At 44.3% G+C, this 17,532-nt stretch overlaps 1 protein-coding gene across 1 annotated transcript in view; it reads left to right on the top strand.

Moving 5' to 3' along the window:
- SAMD5 (sterile alpha motif domain containing 5) overlaps nucleotides 1–17,532 on the top strand; it is a 1,167,496-nt gene that overhangs the window by 1,088,393 nt on the left and 61,571 nt on the right. The window contains exon 2 of the mRNA XM_033937637.1: nucleotides 423–528. Within this exon, the coding sequence (XP_033793528.1) occupies nucleotides 423–528 (106 nt within the window). The remainder of the gene's footprint in view (nucleotides 1–422; nucleotides 529–17,532) is intronic.

Genomic DNA, 17,532 nt, shown 5'->3' with positions numbered 1-17,532 from the left:
GATGTTCTCCACTTTCGTGGAACTGGGTTAGATGTTCTCACAGGGTTTCCGCAGCTGGCATTGTGCTTGTTGCAGGTTTCCGTGTCTCGCTTCATCTTTGTAAGATAGAAACAGACGTTTAAGTCATCATGCTGTGGCTTTCTTCAGGATATGCTCTGAATCTAACCAACTGAATTTCCCGCCAAAATTAAAATTGGTGGACTGCCCTGTTCCCAATCAGGTCAATTTCCAGAGTCACACTGCAGACTTCAGGGCATACCCTGAAGAAAGCCAAAGCATTAAACAACATTTTGCTCAAATGTTGCTTAATTTTAATGCTTAATATGTCTTTTCAGTTCACAATTGTCCCCTGAGGAAACTGCTAATGAAGGATCTCTGACCACCTGATTGGATTTGACATCTCCAGTGTCTCTTTTTGTTAGGATTTTCAACTGACTTTCCCACCAAAATTCAAATTGGTGGACTGCCTTGTTCCCAGTCAGGTCAGTGAACTCACTATTTCCAAAGTCACACTGCAGACTTCAGAGCATACCCAGAAGAAAGCCACAGCATGATGGCTGAAACGTCGGTTTCTACCTGACAAAGAAGCAGCAAGACCTGGAAACCTGCAACAAGTACTCTATGACTGTTATAAATTTGTCTCCGATTGTTTTTGTGCTCCTCCTAGAAAAAGTGGAAGCTTAGATACCGCAAGCCGTAAGCCTAATTAAGGGGCCCTTTTGCTAATGCTTAGTGTGCGCTAATGGAATTAATGCACGCTAAAAGCAGCATGTGCTATTTTATACCTATGTCCACGCACTACGCTTTAGTAGAAGGGTTTCCTAAATAAATAAAAGGAACTGGATTTTGGATTTAGCTCCTGTTTCTTAGTAGTTCAATGTGAGTTCCATTCAATTACAGTTTATATGTTCCTGTCCCTGAAGGGCTTACAGTTTAAAGGGATAAAATGTAACCTGCAAAGGTCAGTGTTTTAAACTAAGCTCAAGGCTGCTGCTTTTTTATATACCAGCATATTTAGTGCTGGGTTGTACACACTTACTAGTATCAAATATCTATTTATTTATTTATTTAATTAGTTATTTTTTGTATCCCATTCTCCCTAATGAGCTCAGAACAAGTTACAGATTAGCATACATAATATACAGTCAAAATTGGTTACAATTAGGCATATTTTACAAAACAATGTGTGCATCCTGACTCAACATATACAGAGGATCTAGTTCCAGTATACATTTCTTCTCTTTTCCTTACTCATACGGCAATAGGCAAGAGTTTGGGTGAATAGGTAAGTTTTTATTGCTTTTCTAAAATTTAGGAGTCCTTAGACTGATTTGATTTGTGGGGGCAGTTGATTCCAGGAGCTTGATAAGAAGTGGGAGTAGGATCGTCGTCTGGCATTCTGTAGTAGCTGTTCGATGATTGCCAGAAGTTATCAGGTACTGCCAATATTCAGTGTTGGTACATGTGTAGCATTCCAGCACAGTTAGGGTGACTATTTTGCAGCCCTAGCTTGTTGGGACACCCAGATAAATTCAAGCTCTGTCTTAAATCTGGCCAGCACTGCCCATATAGTCCTCAGACATAGGGTTACCAGATGTCTGGATTTCCACAGACATTTCTTCCTTTTGAGGACATGTCCAGGGATCCGGACAGCTTTTCAAAACTGGACACTGTGGCCTAGATTCACAAAGCAAACCGATCGTGTACCGATTGTTTTACGACCCCTTAGTGACCCCGACACGATTCACTTACCTGTCTTCCAACCATCCTCCGATCCACGCATGCAAAGTAGGCAGGGACACGATTCCCTAAACAAAACCCTGCAAAACCGACTGGACTGGCTGATCAAAAAAAGGCGACTTCTGAGAACTAGTCGCTGAAGCCCTTTGCGACTGCCTTACCTTCTGCAGCCCTGCTCTCTACCCTGTCAGCCCCGATCTCCTGCTGCCTCGAATGCCTCCTGCAGCCCCGAACGTGCCTGCCCCGAACACGGCCGCTGCTGCCGAAAGCCATGGGCATACCCATTCGCACCCGTCTCCAGGCAATCCAGGCTACATGATCCCCTGTAACTGTATGGGCTGGCTGGGCCCCAGGCTGCAGCCCTCGCTCGCCTATATCCTTCTGCCGGGCATGGGGAAGCCACAGCTCGATCCTTACCCCGCAGCCTATGCGGCCGTCCTATACCAAACACCCTGCCTGCCTGCCCCAACTCTCCCACCCTTCCCCGCACTGCAAGCCCGTGGTTTTAACCCGCGGGCTTAAGCGAGTTAAAATCACGAGCTCCCATAAGTTCCTCGATCAAGGTCCAGCATTTGTAAAAAAAATAGAAGAAAAAAAAAACAAAAAACAACTCCAACGGCCCAGAGGTCCCGTGCATGCTCAGACCATCTATAGATGGCTGCGCATGCGCGGGGATCGCTATAGCGTGATCCGTGTCTGCAGATGGGGGCGTTCCTCCAATCGCCCTCATCTGCATGTTGGAGTTTCCTGAATTTATCGGACCTGCCCGGATCGGGCCCGATTGGGCAGGTTAGTGAATCCTGGCCTTTGTCTGGGTTTTGAAAAGCCTCCTCAAATCACATCGGGCAGGGAGGAAGTCTGCGTGTGCACGGATGCCACACAATGAAAGCATGTGTGTGATGTCATCGTGTGACACGACATACTACACTGCATGCGTGGACTTCCTCCCTGTCCGACAAGAATAAGCAGTGGGGGGCGGGGCTAAGGTGGAACTTGGGACGGGATTAGGGCATTACAGAACGGGAATAGGCAGAACTGGGCGGGTCTAGGGGGGTCCGGATTTTCCAATTGGAAAATCTGGCAACCCTACTCAGACATGATATTCAGTAACATTAATTGAATAATGCCAAAGAATATCACTGACTGGACCCAGTGAGTCCTAGTTATTCAGTAGCATGTGCAGCCACCCAGACAACTAACTTTGTATATTGACCCCCCCCCTTATACCTGAGGTGGTAGAGGATTAAGTGGCTTGCTCAAGATCACAAGGAGCCACGGTGAGATCTGAACCCTAACTTCCCTGCTGCTCTAGCAATTAAGTTGTTCCTCCACTCTTTAAATAAATAAACTAGCAAAATTATCATACTCTTGTACATACAGGTTACTATTTTTTTCCCCACTGCAATATAGGCATTGCTATGTGGTGGCAAGGAGTAGCAGGTGCCACCCCAAAAAGTGCCTTGCCACCCCAATTTCAGCACAAATTATTGCTTTAAAGAAGAGCAGAATATCAAGCAAAATAAACCATAAATTCTCCAATGTAGACAGCTGCATGGGAATGGGGATTGCAGGAATCCTGAGGGTTCCATGGTATTCCCAGATATCAAAAGTTCTTGGATTCCTACGGAGATGGAATAAATTACTATGGGATTCGTGCAGTATAGTCATAATCTCTAGTGACTCTAGAATGAGGTGGAATGTACAGAGTGAGGTAATTGGAGCATCAGAATGAGGCTTGGAATATTCATAGGTCGAATAAGGAATACCATTGAAAAAACCATGGGAGGCTGTTGGGGATGGGAGGAAACAGAGGGCTGTGAGCAAGTAAATTATAGTGTTGACTCCTGTGGATACAGGTGAGGTTGGAGGAGATTACTTGAGTGGATGGGTAGGGATAAAATGAATGGGTTAGACTTCATGGGGCACGGGTGACATTTCTGTCCCATGCAACTCTCCACTCCAGGGTAGACAAGTGTGAGCCTGGGAGACTGCAGAGATCGGCCAGAAGGTTAGTGAATCGGGTCGGGGTCGCAAACTGCTCACAAACCGATTGGTACACGATCGGTTTGCTTAGTGAATTTGGGCCTTTATATATCCTAGAACCAACTTCTTCATTCACTTTCAAACACCCATTTTCACATTACCCATTCCACCCATTTCACATTCACTCATTCCTTCAATCAAATTGTCTTCTCCAACAGAGATCCACTCCATGCTGTACTCTAGGTCAGTGTTTTTCAACCTTTTTACACCTATGAACCGGCAGAAATAAAAGAATTATTCTGTGGACCGGCGGTTGAAGAACACTGGGCTAAGTCGTGGGCCAGAATCCGCCCATCTCTACCCAGTGTCCACCCCAGACCCTGCCCCCATAATAGTACCAATTGTCGTGGCACACTAGCATGCCTCACAAGATTCCAGGTGTGCTGCCATATCCTGGTGAGGAGGAGAGGCACCAGCGCCAGCTGACTGCCTACAGGATATGCAACGAGAGTCACATCCTATAGGCAGTTGGCAGGTACCGCCTTTCCTCCTCCCTGGCATCTCTCCTCCTTTCCTTTATCAGCCCCACCTCCCTCCCACTGCCATTTCAGGGCCCCGTCTGGAGGGCCTCTGCACATGCATGGATATTGAATGATGATGTCACATGTGTGCGTGACATCATCGTATCGATGTCCACGCCCTTCCAGATGCCCTCGAGCTGTGGCCCCCCAATTTAGTGTGCTGACTGCTCGCAAAGTTTGCAAGACGCTGTTCTAATGGCTTCTCACTGCTCTCTGACTATGGGGACAAACAGCAGCTCAGGTCAGTTTCAAAATCTCTACCATTCCCAGCCTTTCCCTCCCTGCTAACCTGGGCTTAAGAACCTTAAACTTTCCCAATCTGGTTCTCCCTGAAAGCAGAGTTCCTTGAGCATAAAGAACAGGAGTTTTCCTTTCTAGTGAGCATTTGTGCTGTTCTCTGTAGCCCTGTTCCTTTGGTGTTCTGGGCTGTCTGGTGATCACTACAGCTGGCTCCAATTTATCTCCAGCCTGTTCTCTTCCTGCTTTGTATAACCCCTTAGCAGCCACACCTCGTTTGTTAACCCCTTTTGTGACTGATTTTATTCAGAGTTTCTACAAAAGGAATAATAGGAAGGTATGCTAGACTGTTTAGTCCTGGTAGAAATCTCTTTTGTGGGCTGCACATCTGCCTGCCTTCTAACCCCTCTCTCCTGGATTCAAGGGACTGTCCCTAACCCTAGGACTTGGAGCAGTTTTAACCCTGGCAGAGTCCACTGAAGGATTTCTACTCGTGACAGGAAGTTGCCTGTCACAGTACATAAATACTTGAAGGAAGTATTAAATATATCAGTAGAATCGTTTCCTTCAGGATCAGATCTGTTAGAGCTAAACCAAAGATGTTTGGTTTTATCTGTATTTGCTAATAACCAAAAAATAAAAAGATGAATTAAGTTGAATGGGAACCAGAACAAAAATAGACTTCATTATTAAGAATGATCATATCCAAAGTACTCAGAGAGAAAACCTCATCTTTAATAACCTGGTAGCGTCTATTTTTCAAAAAACCTTCAAACCAGTTCAGAACTTATTTATTTATTTATTTTTAACATTTATATTCCACTTAAAACTTATGCAGATCACAAGTTTAATGTAATATATTGAATTATGGCACACTGAATAAACTTCCCTCTATCCTATAAAGGCTCACAATCTAAACCAACGTGCCTAACAAAGATTATGAACATGACCTGAAATTCCCAATTCTGAATGTTTATAAAGCAGTATTTCATGGTTTACAGTGCCAAACGCTGCCAAGATATCAAACTACAGCAAAACTGCTTGAAACTATTTACTCAATCATTTCCTCATTTCAAATGTTAAAAATATAGGTAAAGTTTTGGTACTGTAAAAACATCAGAATCCATATTGAGAAGAACTTAATAGATCAAATTGCGATATATGTATGATTTGATAACTGAGAACTAACCAAAAATTCTATTAACTTAGGGCTCCTTTTACAAAGCTGTGGTAGCGATTGTCCCACCGCAAATGCACCAAAACCCACAGGAATTGAATGAGCTTCAGTGCATTTGCCACTGGGGAATCGCTACCACAGCTTTGTAAAAGGAGCCCTTAGTCAACAAGGTTATTGTTACAATGGGCCTGAAAGTAGCTAGTAAGGAGCGATTCAGGCTAGTAGCTTTACGAACATAAGAATAACCTTACTGGGTCAGACCAATGGTTCATCAAGCCCAGTAGCCCGTTCTCACAGTGGCCAATCCAGGTCACTAGTACCTCGCCAAAACCCAAGGAGTAGCAACATTCCAAGCTACCGATCCAGGGCAAGCAAAGGCTATTAACACAACAGACTATTAACACAATATTACCCGTTGACACTAAAAAATAACCCTGACTTAAAACTAAGTTCACCAAATCCGCCAACAATTGACATGGCATAAGAGGGCAATCCTAAACATGGTCATGTCAGGGCCGACCTTGCACTGGTATTCTATAACAGAATCTTGGTACCAAGATAACGTTAAAGATCCGACTCTCAGGGCATGGCATCGCGGTGCCTAAACCAAGGCGTCAGTTTATAGCATTGTCTTCACATGTGATGCTTATCACTGTGCCCATGTATCCATTTGTTATATCAACTCACACACCAGTTGAAAAAGTCCTGCATTTGATAGTGATGAAAGAACAGTTTCTGGAAGGTTTACCAGATTTGCTCTTGAAAAGAGAGTATATTGATATAAATTCCACACTTCACAATAACAATTACGCACAAATATGGAATTCAAAAAAGTATTTAATCAATTCTTGAAGGAAGAAAATTTCTTCTCAATCTGTTGCCCAACAGTTTCAATTATACTGTCATATCAAACATCATTCTTATTCAGCGAGAAAGGACCTCAGACTGGTTTTCTGATGCATACAAATCAGCTGGAACAGCTGTTCAGCCGTGTAAAACCACAGTATAATCATTGGTCCTCCTCCTCCCGAACCATTATAATGTGCAAATTCAGCAATCTAAACACATTCTTAAATAAGTGCATTTAATTGTATTCACTAATTTCAAACACCAGTATCAAAAATCAAGATTCTAGGCCACTTATCTTAATACTCTAGCACTGATTCTGACTGGCCCGTTTCGTCCTCTTTGCTTTTTGGGAGAATCAGTTTGAAAATCAAGACTGGAAACCTCCCAGTCCGCTTATTATAATGTAGTCATAAGTGCAATTCAAAGTGCTATACCACAGATAATGGGAGACACCATGGCCTAGACTCTTGATTTTTTGATACTGGTGTTTGAAATTATTGAATACAATTAATGCACTTATTTAAGAACTAGTGTTTAAGCCCGTTACATTAACGAGTGCTAGAATAGATGTGTAGACTTTTAGCACAATGGGGCGCTGAGGCGTTTCTTTCTTTCTTTCATTCTATCTTTCTTTCCCTCTACCTGCCCCCCTTTCTTTCTTTTTGTCTGTCTTTCTTTCTTTCTGTCTCTCTCCCTGGCCCCCTGTCTGTTTCTGTCTGTCTGTCTCTCTCCCTGCCCCTCTGTCTTTCTTTCTTTCTGCCTCTCTTCCTGCCCGGTGTCGTCTGTCATTCTTTTTTTCTGTCTCTCTTTCTTTCTGTCTCTCTCCATGCCCCCCTGTCTTTCTGTGTGTCTTTCTTTCTTTCTGTCTCCCCTGCTCTGCAAGGATTTCATTTCCTTTCCAGTTGGTTGGGAGGGAGGATTCGGCTTTTTTTGCGTTTTCCAGCTGGGGCAATTGCAGAGGTAGATAGGATGCATCCCTGAGATGCAGGCAAGATATCTGATCACTGCTATCCTCTCTTTTAGCTCCTTGGCTTCCCAGGCAAGCAAACCCAATCACAATGCCCGTTCCAACCCCCTCTGTCTCTCTGCTCATTCACACCGGGATTCTCTCCCGCCCTCGCGCGCGCGCTCTCTCACTCAAACTGTGACGGTTTCTATCAACTTCGCCCTCACCGGGCCGGTCTCGTTTGCCTCTGCTCCTGGATCGTTCTGACCCCTTCTGTCACTCCCACATGGAGGCAGTCTTTTCCCTCAGAACATGACTGATTCTCCTTCCAGACAGTTATGCCCACTTTCCGACCACTGCCGTCTCTCCCGTCCTTCACCCTCGCCTTTTGCTCTCAGAAGGCACGGCGGTGTACTGCACATACGGAGGCACGAAGGCATGGACGCATGGAGGCACAGAGTTTCAAGTGCGCTTGTGTGCTTATTATTGATAAAATCATTTTCCTTACCTTTGTTGTCTGGTGACTTTATTTTTCTGTGCTTTTAACTATGTTTCCAGGGCCTCCTGCATGCTTCTCCTCTGGTCCTCCTTCCCTCCCCCATCTTCTCTCTTCCTTTTACCTCCCCCCCCCCAGCAGTACCCCTTCTCCCTTCCCTGCTGTCCAGAAGCACCTCTTCTCCCTTCCTTTTACCTCCCATGTCCAGCAATACCTCTTCCCTTCTCCCCCTGTCCAGCAGTAGCCCATCTCCCATCCTTTTACCTCCCCCCTTTCCAGCAGTACCCCTTCCCTTCTCCCCCTGTCCAGCAGTAGCCCTTCTACTTTCCTTTTACCTCCCCCCTGTCCAGCAGTACCCCTTCCATGCTCCCCCTGTCCAGCAGTAGCCCTTCTCCCTTCCTTTTACCTTCCCCCTGTCCAGTAGTACCCCTTCTCCCTTCCCTGCTCCCCCTGTCCAGCATCCACTAGCTTTAGTTTAGCTTTAGCCGTGGTTTCATCAGGCATCCTTGGGGCTTTTGCTAGGCCAGCCCACCTCACATCATTGAAGTGGGCCAGCCTAGCAAAGGCCTCACGGCTGCTTGATGAAACCGCGGCTGCTGCCGCTGCTGGTCCGAGGGTGAGAAGAAGAGGAGTCCCGGCAGCGTAGGCAAAAGGCAGGAAGTCAGCCGGTGTCGGCGTTCGGGGCAGAAGACAGGAAATCAGCTGATGCAGGCACTGATGATCGGCGGCAGAAGGCAAATTATTCTACTGCGCATGCGGTGGCACGGAGGCATGGAGTTTCAAGTGTGCATGCGCGCTAAGGGTTTTATTATTATTGATGTTTTAAGATTGCTGAATTTGCACATTATAATGGTTCCGGAGGAGAAGGAGGACCAATGATTATACTATGGTTTCATTTGGCTGAACAGCTGTTCCGACTGATTTATATGCATCAGAAAACCAGTCTGAGGTTCTTTCTCCCTGAATAAGAATGATGTTTGATATGACAACATAATTGAAACTGTCAGGCAACAGATTGAGAAGAAATTTCTTCTTTAATGAAAAAAGAGGACATGTAGCCTCGCCCCATTCCACCCCAGCCCCGCCCCCACACATACCTTTCCGCTTTTCCTTGAGTCCGGGCTGCATCTGGAGGGCCGCCGAGCATGCACGGATGTGATGCAGTGACGTCACACACACGCATGAATGTGTGTGACATCATCACATCACATTCACGCATGCTCAGAGGCCCTTCAGATGCAGCCCCCCAGCTCAGGGCTTTCTAAAACATGCCCAGGTTTTCCCGGACATCTATAACCCTAACCGTGTGGGACTCGCTACCGTGGCTTTGTAAAACGAGCCCTATATGAGGTAGTGGTCCTACAATGCTACAATTCCTCAGCCAGTGACTGAATGGAGATGTGTGTTGACCTCCTGGATTGGTGAGGATCGGAAAGGCAGTTTCATAGCTCCTGACAATGGTGAAGGGAGGGTTCTTTGTTCGTTTCTAGTATTACGATGATGATCTTAAGCGGGGTATAAGTTTTTAAATAAATGATGTGTTTCTCTATTTCTCTTTTTCCATTCTTCTTCAGGAAATGAATTGCAGAAATGAATTTGTATATACTGAAGCCTAGGAATGGTACACTAGAGGGGTAATAAAATAATTCATTTACATGCTGCTGGGTAGTCCCAGTTTCCCAGTTCCCAGTAATTAGGAAACTAGTCCCAAGCCAGTTTACTGGTATTTTAGGATAACTAAAGACTGCTCAATTTAAAAAAAAATTAATTTCAGACCAATTTCATATCTATTTTTTTTATTATAATTTTTCATATTACAGTTCAATCTGAACAGTAAAGAACAAAGATACCAAAACCATAAACAATCAATTAAACAAACCTTTTCCTCGCTATATGATCTTTCTAGCCCAACAATATGGAGGAGTTACTTTAAACATAATATTACCAAGAAAATATTAAATTCAGAATAAACTGAGCTACGTCTTCTTATGTGCTGTGATTACTTTAACTCCTAGTAAAGATCAGCAATTATTTTCAACTTCCTTGTCCTTTCTCTGTTCATGTTTACTTAGAAATTGTTGCAAATGTAACAGATCCCAAAATATAAATTCTTTTTGCTGCAATTTGATAATACCCTTGCAAGGAAACTTTAAGAAAAATACAGCATTCAATGCTAATACCTGAGATTTTAACTTAAGGAATTCTTTTCTTCGATATTGTGTTGCCCTTGCAACATCAGGAAATATAGAAACGAGATCACCACAAATGTCATAGTTCTATTCTTAAAATACAATCTCATTATCAAATTTTTATCCATATCTATTTTATAAAGAAGTTTAAATGAGGATGGCACTGTAGTCAGAAAGAACACTTCTTTTTCTTTTGCTTTATTGCATGTAAATATGCCGTATAATCAATTGTTCTTCCCATAAATTAAACTAGAATGCCTCCAAATCAGATAGCAGGCCAGTACCTCTAGCATGCGTTTCGAAAAATAAAGCCACACACAGCATCCATTTTCTTCATGCTGTCTTATGCAAGTTGCCAGTGTGCACCAGTCTCACAATAGGAGCTCTGTTTATGGAGAGGGAGCTGGGGAACAAATGAAAGAGCTGTCTGTGTGAGCGCTGAGGGTCACCACGTTGACAGAGAGCAAAGCTATGGAGTCTGCATTAATCAGACACTCAGAAATTTTCAGTCTTGCCCGGAGTCCATGTGAGATCAAGCAGAGCAAAGCTAGCCACTCTCCCCCACCATGTTACCTGCTTGGAATGGTTTCTGTAGATGCAAAACACGAAATTCTCTAGATGTTGCCGAAAAATCATTGCCCGAAAAAGAAATGAGCGCTAAGGCCCGGATTCTTCAACCAGCGCCGATATTGGCAGATGCCTTAAAAGCGACCACTGATCGCATGTCAATCACACATCGGCACTGGTTTGGGAATTGTGCCAATGTGAAAGATAGGCCAGGGTTTTCCAGGCCTACACTTCTGGTGCCTCTCTTCACATAAATCACTCCTATGGAGGTGTTTTAGGCTGCCTAACACCACTTCCAGTGGTGGCCACGCTTTCTTTGGCATTCAGCAGCCTAAAACGCATACATAAGCAGATTCTGGCACCAATTTTCTAGGTGCCAGTATATGCCTCAAATTTCGGTTAAAAATTACATTTGGATGACATATTTAACAGCGATATGGGTGTCTACTAGTGCCTAGAAAATCAGCACCGGTTCAAGAATCTGGACCTAAGTGCTATTCTATAAACAGTGCCCAATTTTGGGTGTGAGGATTTACACCAACTAAATCCTGGAGTAAATCCTTGTGACTAAATTAGGGGTGGATCTGACTACTTCTGTAACAGTGCACACAAATTTTAGGAAGAGCCCGACCCACCCATGTACCTGTAGAGCAAAGAAATCTGGTTCCACTATCTGGCATAGGTAACTTGTGAGCGGTCCTTCCAAGATCAACAAATGTTTTTTTAATGCAGCAATGAGTAAAGAATCAAACAATACAGCATCAAAATCATTTAAAGCAGAATTGAGAGCGGCACTTTTTAGGACAATGGTTGCATAAGAACAATGTGCCAAAACTGAACTGGAAACCCCAAAACAAACTCAAAAAGTACTTCATTTTATACTAAACACAATTGGTGGCATAACCATGAGAGGGCCTCCCTCAAAATGAACATCCTTGCTGTAGCTGGTGGAACATTTTGATTTTCAATCATCTTGTTCCCAGTTACTGCTTTTGTGTATCTTTTACTAATTCTCATTCCAGGCCTCGGAAATCCCGCTTCCATTCCCGTGGGAGTCCCGTAGACCCGGGAGGATCTCCACAGGAGTCCTGTAGACCTGGGGGATTCTTGTGGGAGTCCTATGGGACCTGTGGGATTCCCGCAAATCCCATTCACATGCAGACCTCTACTTTGAATCCACACATAAAAACTTATAGATTAACAGCTAAAAGATGAATGCAAAAATTTTAATTATTGCCAATTAGCACTGATAATTATTAGTGCCCAATTATCTGCACTATTTGGATCATTATGCAGTTAAATTGCATGTTCTAATTGGGCACGCACCTAAATTTGTACAAGCAATTTTTAGAGCTATATATAGAATTGGGTGAAAATTTTTTTAAAAACAAAAAAACCTTGAGTCTGCCACCTGTGAAGTATAAACTTAAAGCTGTTAAAGTATCTATAACATACTTTGGCAATTGTCACATATTACAACTACTTCCAAAATATTATTCATAAAATTAAGATCATTTCAAAAAAATCTTACAAGACAGAACAACCATATAGGCTAGTTCTCTTGTAACTGAAAAGCTACACCTCTTCAGTGAAGAGAAAGCCAGCTCCACCTGGATATTATCATTTAAGAGCAGTACAGGCAGTCCCTGAGTTACAAATGCCCAACTTAATTACGATTCATATTTAAGAAGTGGAAAAGAGGTGGTTATGGGGGACTTCAACTATCCGGGAATAGATTGGGACAATGGGCACTCAAATTGCACGCGAGAAACTAAATTCCTGGAGGCGATAAGGGACTGTTTCATGGAGCAGCTGGTCACGGAACCAACGCGAGGGGATGCCACTCTAGACCTAATCCTCAACGGGCTAGAGGGACCCGCAAAAGAAGTGGTGGTACTAGCACCGTTAGCGAACAGCGATCATAACATGATCCAGTACAAATTAAGCATGGGATCATCAAAGGTGAAAAGAACCACAACGACAGCACTCAACTTCAGAAAAGGAAATTACAAGGACATGAGGAAAATGGTAGGAAAAAAGCTCAGCAACAGCTCAGGGAAGGTGAAGACCGTAAAGGAAGCCTGGACACTGCTTAAAGGCACAGTGCTCGAGGCACAAGACCTGTACGTCCCAAGGTTTAGGAAAGGGTGCAGAAAAAAAAATCGAACTAGAAACCCAGCATGGATAACAACTGCAGTTAAAAAGGCGATAAGCGACAAGAAAGCATCCTTCAAGAAATGGAAAAAGGAACCAACAAAGGAAAACCAGGAAGAGCACAAAAGACACCAGAAAGAATGTCATCGAGAGGTCAGGAAAGCAAAGAGAGAATATGAGGAAAGACTGGCAGGAGAAGCAAGAAACTTCAAACCCTTCTTCAGGTATGTGAAAGGGAAACAACCAGCCAGAGAGGAAGTGGGACCACTGGACGATGGAGACAGGAAAGGAGCGATAAAGGAGGAAAAAGAGATAGCTGACAGGTTAAACAAATTCTTCTCGTCAGTCTTCACCAGAGAGGACACATCTAATATTCCGGAACCCGAGGTGATTATAAACGGAGAACACGATGAAAGACTGGTACAACTAGAGGTAAGCAAAGAGGATGTCCTCAGACAGATAGACAGACTAAAGAGCGACAAATCACCAGGCCCGGACGGCATTCACCCAAGGGTACTAAAAGAACTGAGAAACGAAATAGCAGAGACACTTCGCCAAATATGTAACCTCTCCCTAAAAACAGGGGAGATCCCAGAGGACTGGAAAATAGCGAATGTCACGCCCATCTTTAAGAAGGGATCAAGGGGTGACCCGGGAAACTACAGGACTGTAAGCTTGACCTCGGTTCCAGGGAAGATGATGGAAGCAATGGTAAAGGACACAATCTGCGAACACATAGAAAACAATGGACAACTGAAGGCGAGCCAGCATGGCTTCTGCAAGGGAAGGTCGGGCCTCATGAACTTGCTGTACTTCTTTGAGGGAATAAACAGCCAGATGGATAAGGGGGAATCCATAGACATCATTTACCTTGACTTCCAAAAAGCCTTCGACAAGGTACCTCACGAACGGCTACTTAAAAAGCTGTGGTACCACGGGGTGCAAGGGGATATATACCAATGGATCAAACACTGGTTGGCGGGCAGGAAACAGAGGGTTGGAGTAAAGGGCCAATACTCAGACTGGCAATGGGTCACGAGCGGAGTTCCACAGGGGTCGGTGCTGGGACCTCTACTGTTCAACATATTTATTAACGATCTGGAGGCAGGGACAAAATGTGAGGTTATCAAATTTGCTGATGACACCAAACTCTGCAGCAGGGTTAGAAACACGGAAGACTGTGAAGACCTGCAAAGGGACCTAACGAAACTGGAAGACTGGGCAAAAAAGTGGCAAATGAGTTTTAACGTAGAGAAATGCAAGATCATGCATGTAGGGAAAAAGAACCCGATGTTCAGCTACAAAATGGGGGGAACACTGCTAGGGATAAGTAACCTTGAAAGGGACCTGGGGGTGATGGTCGACACATCACTGAAACCATCGGCGCAATGTGCGACAGCCTCCAAGAAAGCAAACAGAATGCTGGGCATCATCAAAAAGGGTATTACAACCAGGACGAAGGAAGTCATCATGCCGCTGTATCGCGTAATGGTGCGCCCGCACCTGGAGTACTGTGTTCAATACTGGTCGCCGTACCTCAAGAAGGACATGGCGATACTCGAGGGAGTGCAGAGGAGGGCGACTAAATTGATAAAAGGTATGGAAAATTTTTCATACGATGACAGGTTAAAAATGCTGGGGCTGTTCTCCCTGGAGAAGAGGAGACTTAGAGGGGACATGATAGAAACCTTCAAAATCCTTAAGGGCATAGAGAAAGTGAATAAGGACAGATTCTTCAAACCGTGGGGAGCCACAAGCACTAGGGGTCACTCGGAGAAATTGAAAGGGGACAGGTTTAGAACAAATGCTAGGAGGTTCTTTTTTACCCAGAGGGTGGTGGACACATGGAACGCGCTTCCGGAGAATGTGATAAGCCAGAACTCTGTACAGGGGTTCAAGGAGGGTTTGGATAGGTTCCTGAAGGATAAGGGGATAGAGGGGTACAGATATAACTTGAGGTAGGTTATAGAAGTAGGCAGAAACCACTCCACAGGTCGCAGACCTGATGGGCCGCCGCGGGAGCGGACCGCTGGGCGAGATGGACCTTGGTCTGACCCAGTGGAGGCACCTTCTTATGTTCTTAAGAACGCGGTTGTGTTTTCATTTGACTTCACTGAGCAGTATTTCTAGTGGCATAGACTCCTACACTTCTGTAGCAGATTCAGGAATGATGCATGGCCACATTAAGAACAGTGTGTGGTTGTACATGCTATACCTTAGACATAGAGGGAACACTGGACTACGGACAGTTGACCTTTTTGTCAGCTTGGAGCAGAGGTAAGCAGCAAGAATCTTAAAATCTACAAGTTCAGAGTTACATACAAATTGACTTCAGAACAGCTTTAAAAACGTAACTCATTCATAACCCCTGGTCTGCCTGTACAGCGGTGTGGCTGCCATGCTAGTCCTCTTTAAAAGTTATGTATGCACTCTACATATTTTTTTCATGTGATTTCTTTGCTTTCAAGAATGAGCTGATTGGAGCACTGTTTAATCAGAAAAAAAGAGTAGCTTTATAGCAAGAAACATAAAGCTGTGTTTTTCATGTACTGTGCTTCAGTTAATGGATCTTTTCCTCTAATTAGCAAATAGCCTTACTGTTTATCCACAAAAATAGAAGGTTTTGCATGCAATATATCTGTTTTGATGTGCCCCGTTTATGTAGTGTCTTTATTACATGTATTTTGAGCTTAATAAAGCAAAAATAAAAACCCAGAGAGCTATTTAGCAGATCGCATTAAGGACGTCCAAAGTGTGCCTAAGTTCTGTTCATTGAACTCAGGTCTATCTGAAGTCCAAACTATGCTCAAAAGTAGACCTAGTTTTCATTTGCCTACAATGTAGGCATCATATGTATGCCCTAGGTCGCTCAGCATTATGCAAATGAATCAAAGGACGCCCATATAGAAGCCTCACCCATTCCACATCCATGCCTATTCTGTTAGGCGTGAGTTTTCCCAGTGGGCATCCATTAAATTGTGGACACCTGCAAAGTGACATCCACATCCTTTGGATGTCCATGTCTCAATTATCGCTTGTTAAGACTCTTAAATGGCTCATTAACCACTTAGTTTGGATGCCTAAGTCCTGCTCAGTAGTGCTGCCCGATTCAGGGGGAAAAAAATCGATTCGATTCAGCCTATTGAATCGATTTTTCGATTCGATTTTCCTGCCCAAGTGGATGTTTTTTTCAAATATCCTGGTGGGTTTATTTTATAGCCTCTTCACCCCTTTTATAGCCTCTTCACCCACTTTGCCCTCTCCTGGCGCTGTGGTGTAAACAAAATAAACAAAAAACACTTTTCCTCTCTTTCTTAAATCCTAGCTCACATTTGTGGTCTAACACCATAAAATAGAAAATAAAATTATTTTTTCTACCTTTTGTTGTCTGATCATTATTCAGATCTTATCAGTCCCAGGCTCCGGTTGTCTTCTGATAACTTGCTTGCCAGGGTCTCCTTCTTTCTTCTTTCTCCGTGCTAACCATCTATCTTCTGTCTCTGTCCTCCCCTTCCGTTTTCCTTCCCTCCCCCGGAGGTCTGGTATCTTTCCTTTTTTTCGTCTCCATCCAAAGATCCGCTTTTCATCCTTCTCTCTCTCCTTTCCCACCACCCCAGGGTCCATCATCTCTCCCTTTCTCTTCCCAACTACCCTCCTATCCAGTATCTCTATCCCCCCTCCACACCATCCGTTGTGTCCAACTTCTCTCCCTTTTTGTTCCTTCCCTCCCTAAATCCCATTGTCCACCATCTATCTCCCTCTCCTGTTTTTAGATCCTTATTTCTTCTATACTTCCCCCCATCTCCCCTCTCCATGATCTCCCCCAAGTCCATCTCCCCCCTCCACCAAGTTCATTTTTCCCATCTATCTTCTCACCATCTCTCCTCCAGTCCACCAACTTCCCATCTCATCTCTCCCTCCATCTACCTTTTTTTATGGCACTCCTAAGCCCCCATCACCACCACCAAACCCCCGCACCTTTCCCAAAGAGAGTCCGGAAGAGGTCTGCCGGTGGTGGTAGCGATCCACTCCTGCCACTACTCCTAGCGTCTTCTCTCCACTGCGGCCTGCCCTCAGTGAAAACTTCCTGTTTCCGCTTGGGTGGCCGAATGAAGAGAAGACGCCCAGAGTAGCAGCAGGATAGTGAACTGAATTCGCTACTGCCGCTTTTGCCTGGACAGGGAGGAGAGGAGAAAGCCTTGCTTGCGGGAAGGAGAGAGCTGTGCTGCCCCGATCTGCACCAGAGATCCGTTCGGGCTTCCCCTCTGCCACCGGAGTCCTTGCTTCCGGTTTTGCAAATGCCTTCTGAAAAACCAAGCATGTCCTATGAACCAGCTCACTATTATCCAGCATACATCCATTGTATGCAGATCTCCCTCATGCATACTTATTAAGGATATCCTGAAAACCTTTTTTGCTTGCAGCCCTGGAGGACTGAATTTGGACAATATTGATCAATATGCATGTTTATCTGACCTGGCTGGTGATGTTTCTTAGCTTGGGATATCGTGTGGACTTCTAATCTTATTTTATAGCATTTACATATAACCCCCCCCCCCCCACCTTCTATAAAACATACTTAAAATTGTGCATGCAATTTAACTTAATTAACA

This window comes from Geotrypetes seraphini, chromosome 3 (assembly GCF_902459505.1).
Source record: "Geotrypetes seraphini chromosome 3, aGeoSer1.1, whole genome shotgun sequence".
Lineage (NCBI taxonomy): Eukaryota > Metazoa > Chordata > Amphibia > Gymnophiona > Dermophiidae > Geotrypetes > Geotrypetes seraphini.
This window is presented reverse-complemented; position numbering and strand designations above follow the sequence as displayed.